This window comes from Hibiscus syriacus, unplaced genomic scaffold (assembly GCF_006381635.1).
Source record: "Hibiscus syriacus cultivar Baekdansim isolate YM2019G1 unplaced genomic scaffold, ASM638163v2 tig00110206_pilon, whole genome shotgun sequence".
Lineage (NCBI taxonomy): Eukaryota > Viridiplantae > Streptophyta > Magnoliopsida > Malvales > Malvaceae > Hibiscus > Hibiscus syriacus.
The window spans coordinates 1,231,441-1,243,648 of NW_024062627.1; the positions used below are offsets into that span (position 1 = coordinate 1,231,441).

General features: G+C 32.1%; 1 protein-coding gene across 2 annotated transcripts; it reads right to left on the reverse strand.

Annotated features, from left to right (window-relative positions):
- Window positions 1–4,626: 4,626 nt before the first annotated feature.
- Window positions 4,627–7,666, reverse strand: LOC120219440 (alpha-1,3/1,6-mannosyltransferase ALG2-like). Of its 2 annotated transcripts, XM_039216257.1 has the most exons (8): window positions 7,479–7,665; window positions 7,048–7,164; window positions 6,505–6,698; window positions 6,304–6,409; window positions 6,048–6,195; window positions 5,764–5,903; window positions 5,150–5,316; window positions 4,627–5,056 (listed from the first exon to the last, which is right to left on the reverse strand). In XM_039216257.1, exons 1-8 carry the CDS (start codon window positions 7,543–7,545, stop codon window positions 4,763–4,765), a joined length of 1,233 nt encoding a protein of 410 aa, XP_039072188.1. In that variant the 5' UTR covers window positions 7,546–7,665; the 3' UTR covers window positions 4,627–4,762. The 2 variants fall into 2 exon arrangements, with proteins under 2 accessions (XP_039072188.1, XP_039072189.1); XM_039216258.1 differs by lacking the exon at window positions 7,048–7,164 and having other exon boundaries at window positions 7,479–7,666.
- Between the last annotated feature and the right edge of the window lie 4,542 nt (window positions 7,667–12,208).

The following is a 12,208-nucleotide window of genomic DNA, read 5'->3' on the forward strand; positions in this document are numbered from 1 at the left end:
TCACTCCTTACTCTTCTCGAAACCTACGTGTGAAACAATCACACGCTAAGTCGAAGACTTAGTGAGGCATAACCACTTATAATGCACTTTAAAACCTATATTGATACATGTATGGGTTGTTCTATCATGTTACAGCAAGTTCATGCATTTTTCATATCGTATAAAATCATATCAGATTAATTGCAGTAAATACATGCATACACATAATTCATCATTAACAGTTTATCATATAATCACATACTATTTCAATCAAACACTATACACACATAACATCATATCATTTCTATAGCATTTATCATACCACTAACTTATATTGGTTCATATCTCTGGATTAGCCCATGTACATATGTGAGAACTATCGATATGTGAGTCTATAGAGGTTGTGCACTATGCTGTCACCACAGCTCGTATAAATGCACCGAAGTGCCCCGTAGAATTGCAACCGAAGTGCCCGTAGAATTGCACCGTAGTGCCCGTAGAATGATGTCCATAAGGACCACGTAGAATTCCTTAAGAATCATATACATATACTATGGATCAAGTATGTGTCTTTCAAGACTTCACACAGGTTCCAAAGGATATACATATGTCCTAAAGAACCGAATAAACCCTCGACTCTTGGCATGCCAACTATACCCCTAGCTCTCATGACACATAACATGGGCGTTATCATTTATTTCATTTCAAATATACACATAAACTTGTAATTCACTTTCACATATCACGTATCACATAGCTTCTTTTCATATGATCACATAGTTACGTAGTTCACTTACCCGTAGATCATTTCCATATAATTCACATGTCACATATGTCATGTTTTCATATAATTTCTATCATTTCTCACCCAATCACCTTTATTCATAAACATACTTATCATATCTTGTTCACATAAGATCATATACTTCATATAATATCGAAACACCTAGAACACTTTCACGTAGCTTATAGTCATAAGTTTTGTCTCGTATCATATACTTGTTTTCACATATATATTTCCTATCAATTCTTATACCATCACATAATTCCTTTAACATACATAACATATCATGTAACATTATAATAGAAATACTTATAAGTCATATCACTTAAAGCACATATACTTATAGTCACATTGCTTATATCTTAATCGTATGCCTTCTCTTAAACATATATTCACATGTTCAGGTAATTCACCATTTCATCACATAATTGGGTATTCATATAACTCATTTCATTTCATTTCATATCTATCTATATATATATATATCCTCAAGATTATCCTAATATAAATCATATAGCACTCTTATATTTCGTATTCATCTAGGGCAGACTTATAAACATATCTCACTTCTATTATTTCTATATATAATCTAATCTGTTACTTAATTCAATTTCTTATAGCTCTTATAATCTTCTCATATAACTTCACAAATTTCTATCATTCAACCCATGTGTTATAGTTTTATTTAAACCTATGACTCTTTCCCATCTAGCTTATCTTATACGTTCATCTTATCATTTATGTTCAAATCCCCTAGTTGGTGTACTATTTTCACTTCATCCTATAGATCAATATTATCCAGTTTATTTCACTTATCATGTAAAATATAATTATATTTTACTATGATCACATAGTTTATATCTCATACTTTGCTTTCTCATGTCACCTATATCATGTCATATGGCTCATATCTTTCTCATGCAGTCACATAGTTCAGTTTCACATATGTATATATATATATACCTTATATAGCACATACTTCTCATAACATTACATTCAAAAGCATGTCAACACATATATTCATGCATACATACAATTCATGTCATTCATATACGTATAATCATATATTCATGCATTCTAACATAGGAAATAGACTTGTCGCAAGTCTTGTTTCCATTTAGCACCATCAACTAACTAATATGCACTCACCTGGCCTCACTAGCCAATTCCAATCTCTTATCTTTCCCTTGATCGATCTTACTTGCCAAACGTTCCGGAATTTCTTTATGCGTAGAATCTACATAAATGTACATTTCGTGACAATCATTAGATACCTACACCTTTAATTGGATACTAGCAACTTAAACGAACTTATTAAACCCATATTCCCAATTTTCCTTTAGGGGGAATCGGTTCCCCCCTATGGGGTATCGGTTCCCCCATGACATACTGGAAATTCTTGTTCGTTTGAAGGGGTATCGGTTCCCCTTGAATGGGTACCGATTCCCCTTGCCCAGAAATCATATTTTGAGCTCGAAAATCCTTCATTTTCAGCTCAACACATCATACTTCATTCCCTTTAATATTCCTAACTTTCATACACATACTTAAACTCATTTCTACTCCATAATCCCTTCTTTAAACTCAAAATTCTATCTTCCATATAAGATTCAAAAATCATACCAAATTTCCAATGTGTTCTAATTCCAATTCTAACACTTCCTACCTCTTAATTTAATCCTTGACAAGTCAAATTCAACTTCACAATCTATTAACTCCTTCCATATCAAAAATTCACTTAAAAACTCATTTTTCTTAATTTCTCATAACTTGTTAATCTTTGAGGTTTAAGCCCCCTAAAGCTTTCCTTAATCTTTCTTAATATCCCAAGAATCAAAACAAGCTTTAAAACGAAAGAATTAACCAACTAAAGACTCACTTACCTTATACCAAGCTTCACGGTGGAGAGGAGGAAGAAGAAGACTGAAGAATGCTCTGGACTCTTCTTCATACGTGCTTATTACCCTTAAAAAATTATAAAAATCTTTCTGGTCAAATGACCATAATACCCTTAATTTCCTTTAATAATTACCAAATAACCTTCAATATATATTCAAATAATCATTGAATTCTTTCATTCTTCTACTTTAGTCACCAAATTCTGAAACTTTACAATTTGGTCACTAACCCGGTATTGCGGATGTTACAAGAAACGAGAACGACTGGCCAGCAGTAAACCACAACAGACCATCCTCGATAGTAAACCGAAACGAACAACAACACAGAAATAACCACAGTACCAAACCAAGAGCACGGAACCCATCACAAAAACCAGAACCAAAAAACCACCAAACACAGATAAACGGCACCACAAAAACAGTAGCCAACAACACAAAAAAGAACATCATCGAACACATACACCAAAGGTCGAAGCCCCACAGCAAATATCAAGCAAATTAAGTGAAAACAACCCCGAAGAAGTCCTCGGAGAAGGAGTCGTTGGAGAGCCACGTCGGAAAAGGTGAGAAAACCGAAAGGTTTTCTTTAGATCTACGTCGGTGGGGATTTTTTTATTGGTGATTAGGCTTCAGATTTGGGTTGAGAGCGTTGAGAGGGAGCTTTGGGGGGTTTTCAGTATTTTCGACCACCGCCGGCGGTGGCGTCTTACGGCGGCCGGAAATCACCAAGGGAGAGGAGTCGAGAGCCTTCTCTCGTTTGAGAGATAAAACTTCTGAGAAAATGTTGAAAATGGAGTGGAAAGGGGCTTGGTTGGGCATTTATATACGAGGGACCATTTTGCAAATAGAAGATTTTTAAATCCTCTCTGTCGTCCCTCGTACTTTGATTCGCTTTGCAATTCGGTCACCAGTTGTAATTTGGCCACTGGATTTTCAATTGATTCAAATCGGTCCCCCATTTATATTTCACATTTTTGCAATCTGACCCCAAAGTCTTATTTTATTTATTATTAGCATGTTTTAATTAGTACTAACATTTTTTTATTTTTACTTCATATCGTTTTTATTTTATTACTTTTGAAATAGTTTTTTATTCATTTATTTATTTTATATTTTGTTGATTTCTTTTCTTTTCATTTTTTCTTTTATTTCTTTGATTTACTTTGATTTACTTTCTTAATCTTTATTTCTTTTTGCCCTTTTATTCATTTTTATGTTTTATTACTATTATATATATATATTATGTTTTTGCCTTTTTATATTCATTTTTTTATTTTTCTATCTAATGTTATTTCTTTTTCAGTAATAATCTCAGTCAATCAAAGGTAAATTGTTTGAATTGAATGTTTTAAATTTCGATTTAAATTTTCAATTTTCGCATTCAAAGACAACCGAAAAATTAATTGGTACCGAAAGGGCGGATCAAGGGTGCTAATCCTTCATTGACCGTAACCGACTCCCGAGCCCGACACGTTTCTGGTAAAACGCATATCATGTAAGATGGTGTCCGACCCACCTAAATTTGTTTTAAAGTGGTCGGTGGCGACTCCAATTCATTTAATCCAAGTCGAAGCCCAATTCCGGGCACACCCGAAAGACGGTTCCGACATATATTTGTAAATTTTTAAGTTATGATTTATTGTTGTAGGTGTATAATTATGTATATGTATGTGGTATGAATATGTGTGAAAATAATTAGATTAAATAAGTGCTTAAGATTTTGATGGTTTTCAATCTAGTCCATGTTTGAATGTTTGACTTAATCGTATGTTAAATTTGATTTCGAAAATAAAATTAAGATTAAAATGTAAAATCCATAAACGAATTGCATGAATTATATTGGTGGAATGTTTGTCATCAAAGTTGTGCTTCGATCATTCGATGTGATATTTCCGGTTCGGTTTACGATTGAGCCGAGTAGGGATTGATACGTACAGGAGTATGCTTGCAAAACAACAATTGTAATGGATGATAATATATACTTTGGGATTCACAAACACAGATAAAAATTAACTAGTAGCCGTAAAATCCAACAATGTTGATTGTCTGTCAAATTATGTTTTCAAAAAAGGTCAGGCATCATTGTGTATCCCCCCCATTATCAGTCCTGCTTAGTTCTAGCAACATCCAGGAGAAACTGATTCAAACGCTGGCCGAATGTCTTTGTCGAAAATGATTCACTGACATGCTGTCTAGCCTGTTCCCCCATTCGCCTTGCCATCTCAGGGTCTTGAATGAGTTTAGCCATGGCCAAAGCAAAGTCCTTTGGACTTGGATCACAAAGAAACCCTGTTTCCCCGTCCTTTATCGTTTCCACTGGACCCCCGCTGTTGCAAGCTATAACTGATTTTTTCGCTGCCATTGCCTCTAATGGAACAATGCCGAAATGTTCATCCTACATTGGGTTGGAAAAAATATTTGCATGTTAAAACCTAGTTTTCTTGCATCAATCTTGTAAATTGTTTTAAATTAATGGATGCCAACATACTGTTGGAGTGTAAAGGACACAAAGGCACTGAGAGAGCAGCGAATTCCTTTCTGCGGTTGAACAAGATGTAACGAAATTAACCCGATCAGAAACTCCTTTACTCTCCGCTAAGTTTTTCAGTTCCTCAAAGTATTCTACGTTTTCCCTTAGGCGTCTATCGTATCCACCTGAAATTTGAAGGAATAAAGAGAAGAAACGCATGAGTCATTTTCTGTAGAAAGCAATACATGAAGAACAAAGAGAAAGAATAAACCATTTCATAATCCATATTAGCAACATTGTTCCTTTCGCATAATGCGGCATACACGAGTGACTGTTTTATGAATGGCTCTCACATTAACCCCACTTTTTAACCAGTTTATTCTGACATTGCACTTATAAATCATGAATCCTAGTCGAAGGGCGCAATGTAGGCTATCATAAAACATCAAGGGCGCAACCGCGGGCATTGCAAACTTCATCAAAAATATTGCACTTATAAATCACGAATCCTAGTCGAAGTACTCCCCAATTCACCATAGAAAATAATATGATGATTAAATTCCATCCACCTAGAAAATCCATCAGCCAGCACAAAATAGTAATACTCATGTTAAAATGGGAAGGAAACTTGCCGGCAATCGTTAAGTCGGCATAAGCCAACTTAGAAGTTTGATTAACATGTCCTTCAAGGGTGTGGAGCGCAGCAAAAGCAGAAACTGCTAACTCTATGTTCTTTTTCCTTTCGAAACGATTGATGGAGAGAAAATTCAACCTGGCCAAAGGAACAAAAAGTACAGTTCAGAGAGCACTTATGGTGGGAAGTTTTATAGGAATGAATAAATGTTAGATGAAAGTTTAAACAAGTGCCGAGAAGAAGAAAAAAAGTGATGAAGGGATGTACGAGCATGTTGGTTACTTATAAGAATGGGGCTCATCAAACTGGTCCACATTAACTGCAGGGTGAAGAACAGCTGGTCTAATTCCTTGTGCGTGAAGACGCTTAAATGTTTTTGAAAAGGTAGATGCAGTAAATCTGCTATTAACGAGTATCATATCCGCCATTCCTGAATTCCAATTTCCAAAACATAGCAGAAAACCAGATGATGATGATGAACATAATTATTCCATATTCCATAATGCATAAAAAGAAAGAGACTGGATGCAGAGCTTACCTGTTGTCAGTTCTTCTAAAAAATCAATAGGTTTCCGGTATATCTTCCTCAGGAAAGTTGTATGTTCAGCCAGTAACAAATCTGGAAAATGACAATAAAATACAACCTGGAAAATAAATAAATAAATAAAAAGGACCACTGTGAAAAAGCCATCGCAACAGATATCATCAATAAGAAATGAAAACAATTGATTTAATATACCTTGGCTGACCGCTTAAGTTTCAACAATGGGACAACAATAGAGACCTGATCTGCTAGTATAACATCAAATGATGGCCACATGAACAGCACACAAAGTGAAACAAAGATGCATCGAAGATATGCACAAACAGCATGAAGACGATAGAAAAAATGTCGTGGCAGGAAGTCGCCATATACAGTAACTGGAAAGATACCTGGATTTCATAAAAGGGTGTTGTTCAATTTCAGTTGGAGCAGTGAATAACGATGAACAAAAGGTAGAATTAAATTTTCAGGCATTCTTCCACTTAGCTATATAGCATTATATGCAGATTAACATGAAACAAAACCAAGTCGAATTCTATGTTCCTGCTCAGCTATAATTGATAAGTATACTCACTGATATTAGTTTTAATAAGCTATATGCACTACGTTTTCTGAATCAACATAAAAATGTATATTATGATTTGGAAAAAAAAAGGCCCTCTTTCCAATCTGTTTTCTCCCAACTTCACAAACAAGTGGCTAAAATCATAGAAAGAACAAATGGGAAAAGAAATTTACCAGCACGGGTTTCCTCAAAGCATCGATTTTTGTCATGGTGAGCTGTGAAAATATGAACATTGTGCCCATGGGATGATAATTCAACAGCCGCATCAACAATCAATCTTTCAGCTCCACCTTTTAAATCCGAACAGATGAGTAATAGCATAAATGTTTATCAATTTTTTACTTGGAAAGATATTTAATTTGTTGCGAAACTCATAATCCCAATAATCCAAAAATCAAGAATAAGCCTTCTCCACTCAAAAATCAAAACTTTGAAACTTATTCATCCACCAAATTTCAACCCCACCCCCAAAATTTTTCCATAAATTTTTCTCAGCAAACAAACAGATGGAAGTAACAGCATTACCTCAAAGTTTCCTTTTTTCATAAACAAGAACAACACTAATGAACGAAGTACAACAAAGAATTGAAAATTAAATGATTACCTATGCCAAGATCTGGGTGTATGATGGCTATGTTCAACTTGGAATTGGAGCTTTGATTTCTCTCCATATTTTTTATTCTCTTTTTTCGCCTTCCTCTTCCTTCAATTACCGAAACAGGAATGCAGAACAAAAAAAAGATACCAATAGAAAATTAAGGAAAAATATGGAAAAGGGCAGAATTAGGAAGTAATGGTGTCGATACTCGATAGAGACTATAATAGGGAGGAAGTCAACTATAAATATGCTTTAATTAAACTATTGGGAAAACTACCAAAATGATCACTTACCTTTTTTTTCGTATACTTTTACTCACCGAATTCAAAAAATGTTATTTTTGATCACTTACATCATGTTTTGATAAGTTTTGTCACTAAAACATTGAGTGTCATTAAATTGATGATACGGCACATCAATAAAAGGGTTAAATTTTTATTTTAACCTCTAAACTTTAAATAAAATACTAATATAGTCCTTTATGTAAACCCAAAATAGTTTTAAGGACAAATTATCAAATTACTCTTTTTTAGGGTAAAGTATAGTAATGGTCACTGAATTTTTCTAAAGTTTTCATTTAGATCTCCCAACTTTTAAAACTTGCAATACAACCCTCCAACATTTATTTCGTTTGCAATATGGTCCCCGACGTTACACTATCATTAGTACGTTTGTAATATGGTCACTGAACTTTTCAGGTGCTTGCATTTAAGTCCCCCATCTTTTAAAACTTGCAACACAGTCCACAATTTCATTCTAAACCCCAAATTCCTTTTTGATCTTGAATTTCCTTTAGAAAAGTTCTTTCATCAAAGGAGATGTATCTATTTAAGGTGCATTTACTTATTTTATCGTGTTTGTTTATATAAAATACTGCTAGTTTACAAGTCAATTAAAAAATGCTTAAAATATATAAATGACCTTTAATTACATGATATTATTTTATAAAGTCTCTCCAACTATTAAAAGTTATAAAATGGCGTCTTAAGAGTTTTGTTTTATCAAGTCTCCGACTATTAAAAGTTACATAATGATCACATTATTATTAGTATGTTCAAACTTGTCTCTTTATATTAAAAAAATAATGGTCGTTTGAACCAGACACTAACCCGTTGAATGAAATATGATGAAATATGTTCAACATCCGTACAATTTTCAAGTTAAAAAATTGTTTATACAAAAAAACGAAGCTCCTTTATTTTTGAAAGAAAAAAATATACAAATAAATTTACAAACTTAACTAAAATATTTCAATATTTATATGCCCACTTAAGTAATCATTTATCGTACTCAAATGATTCATTGAGACTCTTCCATTAATGTTGATATCCTATCGCGAATAAAGAAACTTGTAACATGCACACAAAAGCAATCTGAACGTTTAACTTATAAAATTCAATAGTATACATTTATTCTATACTATTTTATAAGGTTCACATACATAAACGTGCAAGTCAAATATGAACATGTACGCATTAAGTATAAAGATTTATAATCCTTAATTAATTATTAGGGATTATCATACTTACACAAGTACAAAGAGTAGCATATTTCAAATCAAATAGGTACATACTAAAGTTTTATAATCCTTAATTAATTATGAACATGTACGCATTAAGTATAAAGATCTATAATCCATAATTAATTATTAGGGATTATCATAATGAAATTGTTATTTTATTCATTAACTTATTGACTTTATTTGGAAGGAATTTCGTGGTTTTTTATTTAGTATCTGAATTTTTAAAGTTTATTCTCTCTTTTATTTCTCTTATAATAAGTTTTGTAGGCTATCTTTAAGCTTTGATTTTATAAGACTATGATATAGCAATATTTAAGATAAAATTTTCATATTTATTTTCTAAAGAAAATTCGAGATCGAAAAGGAATTTGGGGTTTAGAATGAAATTGATGATTGTGTTGTAATTTTTAAAAGTTAAGGGACCTAAATGAAAGTGTCTGAAAATTTCAGTGACCATATTGCAAACGTACTAACGGCAGTTAGGGTTGTTCATTCGGTTAATTCGGTGGCCGAACCGACCGAACTACCATTAACCAAACTTTTTTTTTCTTTAACCGTTAACCGAACCGAACTTTTTTTCGAAAATATTAACCGAACCGACCAAACTACCATTAACCGAATTAACCAAACTTTTTTTTTTCTTTAACCGAACCGAACTTTTTTTTGAAAATATTAACCGAAATTTTTTAAAATTTTCTAATTTATATAAAAATTAAATATTTTATAATTCAAAAAAAACAATTTATAATTAATTTAAATAATATATAACTATAAAATAAAAATTTATATAAATTTTTTAATTAATTAATATTGATTTAGTTTTAAAAGTTATTGGATCTTAAATTATTAATTGGGTTTTAAATGTTTTGGGTTGAGCCCATATGTTATATATAATATATTTAATATTTTTTAATTCATAAAAACAATTTACAATTAATTTAAATAATATATAATTATAAAATAAAAATTTTATATAATTTTTTTAATTAATTAATATTGATTTAGGTGTAAAAGTTATTGAATCTTAAATTATTAATTGAGTTTTAAATGGTTTGGGCTGAGCCCATATGTTATATATAATATATTTAAAATTTTATTTCGGTTAATTAACCAATTTCGAACCGAATTAACCGTTAACTGAATATCCAAAAAAACCTTAACTATTCCCTTACCGAACTAATTCGGTGGCCGACCGAATTAACCGAATTAGTTTGATTCGGTCAGTTAATTCGGTTAAAACCGAATTTTGAACACCCCTAATGGAAGTTTAACGTCGGGGACCATATTGCAAACGGAATAAATATTGGAGGACTGTATTGCAAGTTTTAAAAGTTGAGGGACCTAAATGAAAGCTTTAGAAAAGTTCAGTGACCATTACTATACTTTACCCTTTTTTAATATATTTCTCTTCTCCGCGCCATTTGATGGATTTTCTGTATGCACAATCATATTTGGCGGTCGGTTACCGTTCAACATTTAAGGTGTTTGAATGAAAACTTCGGTGAAAAGGACATAAATTCACCTCGATAATCTGTTGTGAACTTTATTTGCATAAAGTGAATCTGAATATCCCATGCTGAAATGCTGATGTTTTAAGTTTCTGCCATTAATGATTTGGTATAAAGGCATCAACACTCTTTAATTCCCCATTGTACTCTGAAACTCAATCAGCTTTGCCCTTTCATTGCTTCCTTGTATGCCTTCAACCTTCTGCAAACATAGCTAGTAAGTTCAATTTTAATGGTGCTTTGATTTTTACCATCTATTTTTCTTCATTAGATTAACATGACTTGCTTGTTTCTATCTATATTTCCTTGTTGTCTCTGTCGTTGCTGCCTCTGCATCTGCTTCTTCCAATTTTTAATTTTTCAGTGAGGTAAAATCTTTGAACTTAGTTCTGGGTCTTTTTCTTTCACTATTAAAAATTCGGGCTTGTGTTCTTCATTGCCTTTGGTACATCTTTCGGATTCTTCACTGTCAGTGAATTCAAATGGCCTCTCATCTTTGAGAAAGAACAAATCAATGCCAAACTGACCAATTTCTTGCTTTTGAGTTTTTAGTGTGGAAAACAAAAACTTATTCAAAAATAAAAACAAAACTGATTAAATACTATATTGTTTAGGTTTAGTGAGGAAAAATATATAAAACTTAAACAAAAAGGATCATTCTTGTAGTTTACCAAAATTAATTACACTTTTACTCATCAAAAATAAAGAGGTATATATTTTATTTAAGTCATTTATTTTATCAATTTATTAAATATTAATGATTTATATTATCAATTATTATATATTGAGCATCGAATCGTTAACTCCTTAGCTTAATTATGCTGCGTGTTAATTAAAAGTGGTTAGTTTTTTGTTTGACCTTTAAACTTTAATTGACATATCATTTTGACATCTAAACTTTACATAAAATATCCATTTAAACCTTAAATTCGACCAAAGTTTTACGTCGTCGATTGTCACCCACTATTGACATCACTGACCACCGTCAGTCGACATCTACCATCATCTTTGTCGATTTTTGAACCCTAAAATTTATAATTAATTCTTCCTAAACCTCTAGAACGCAAATCTTGTATCTGTTTCAGCGAGAAATACATCAGACTCAACAAATCTAACCTTGAACCTTCGTTTTCCTTTAAAATTAAACTATAACAATATTTTTTTTATATAAATATCCCTTTAAAAGTAAAGACATCAAACAACTAAATCTATATCATTAATCTTATTCATAAAAAATTGTTTCGAATATTATTATCCTATAATATTTTAATATTTATAAAGGGATCCATTCCATTTTAGATGTTGGGTGCTCTATCATCCGGGTAGTTCTGCAGTACAACCTAATAATTTGAGGCTAAAATACGATGAAAATAAACGATTAAAAAAGTTATAAAAGATTATAACATTTTAGGTTTGACGCAACATTAAATGTTACCTTCTTCGTAACATTTTCGGTTGAACCTAAAATGTTATATTCTTTATAAAATTTTAGGTTTGACTTCTTCATAACATTTTAGGTTGTGACCGAAATATTATACCATGAAGGAATGGAATCTAAGAGACAATGATTAGGGCAAAAGAAAATGGTAATTGACCTTCAATTATTGAAGCTAAAACTTATTTGAAAAGGAAAAGGAAAAGGAGAATGGGGAGTGTCCAAAATGGCAGAGTCATTCACACCATTTATAGCGACTAGTCGTATTGTG

Bases quoted from the DNA above. Each gene is read 5' to 3' on its own strand.
- LOC120219440 (XM_039216257.1), bottom strand. From the start codon at position 7,545: ATGGAGAGAAATCAAAGCTCCAATTCCAAGTTGAACATAGCCATCATA. The intron at 5,904-6,047 runs GTAACCAACATG...TCCTTTGGCCAG, and splicing joins GATGAGCCCCATTCTTATAA to GTTGAATTTTCTCTCCATCA. The intron at 5,317-5,763 runs GCAAGTTTCCTT...TTCAAATTTCAG, and splicing joins TGCCGACTTAACGATTGCCG to GTGGATACGATAGACGCCTA.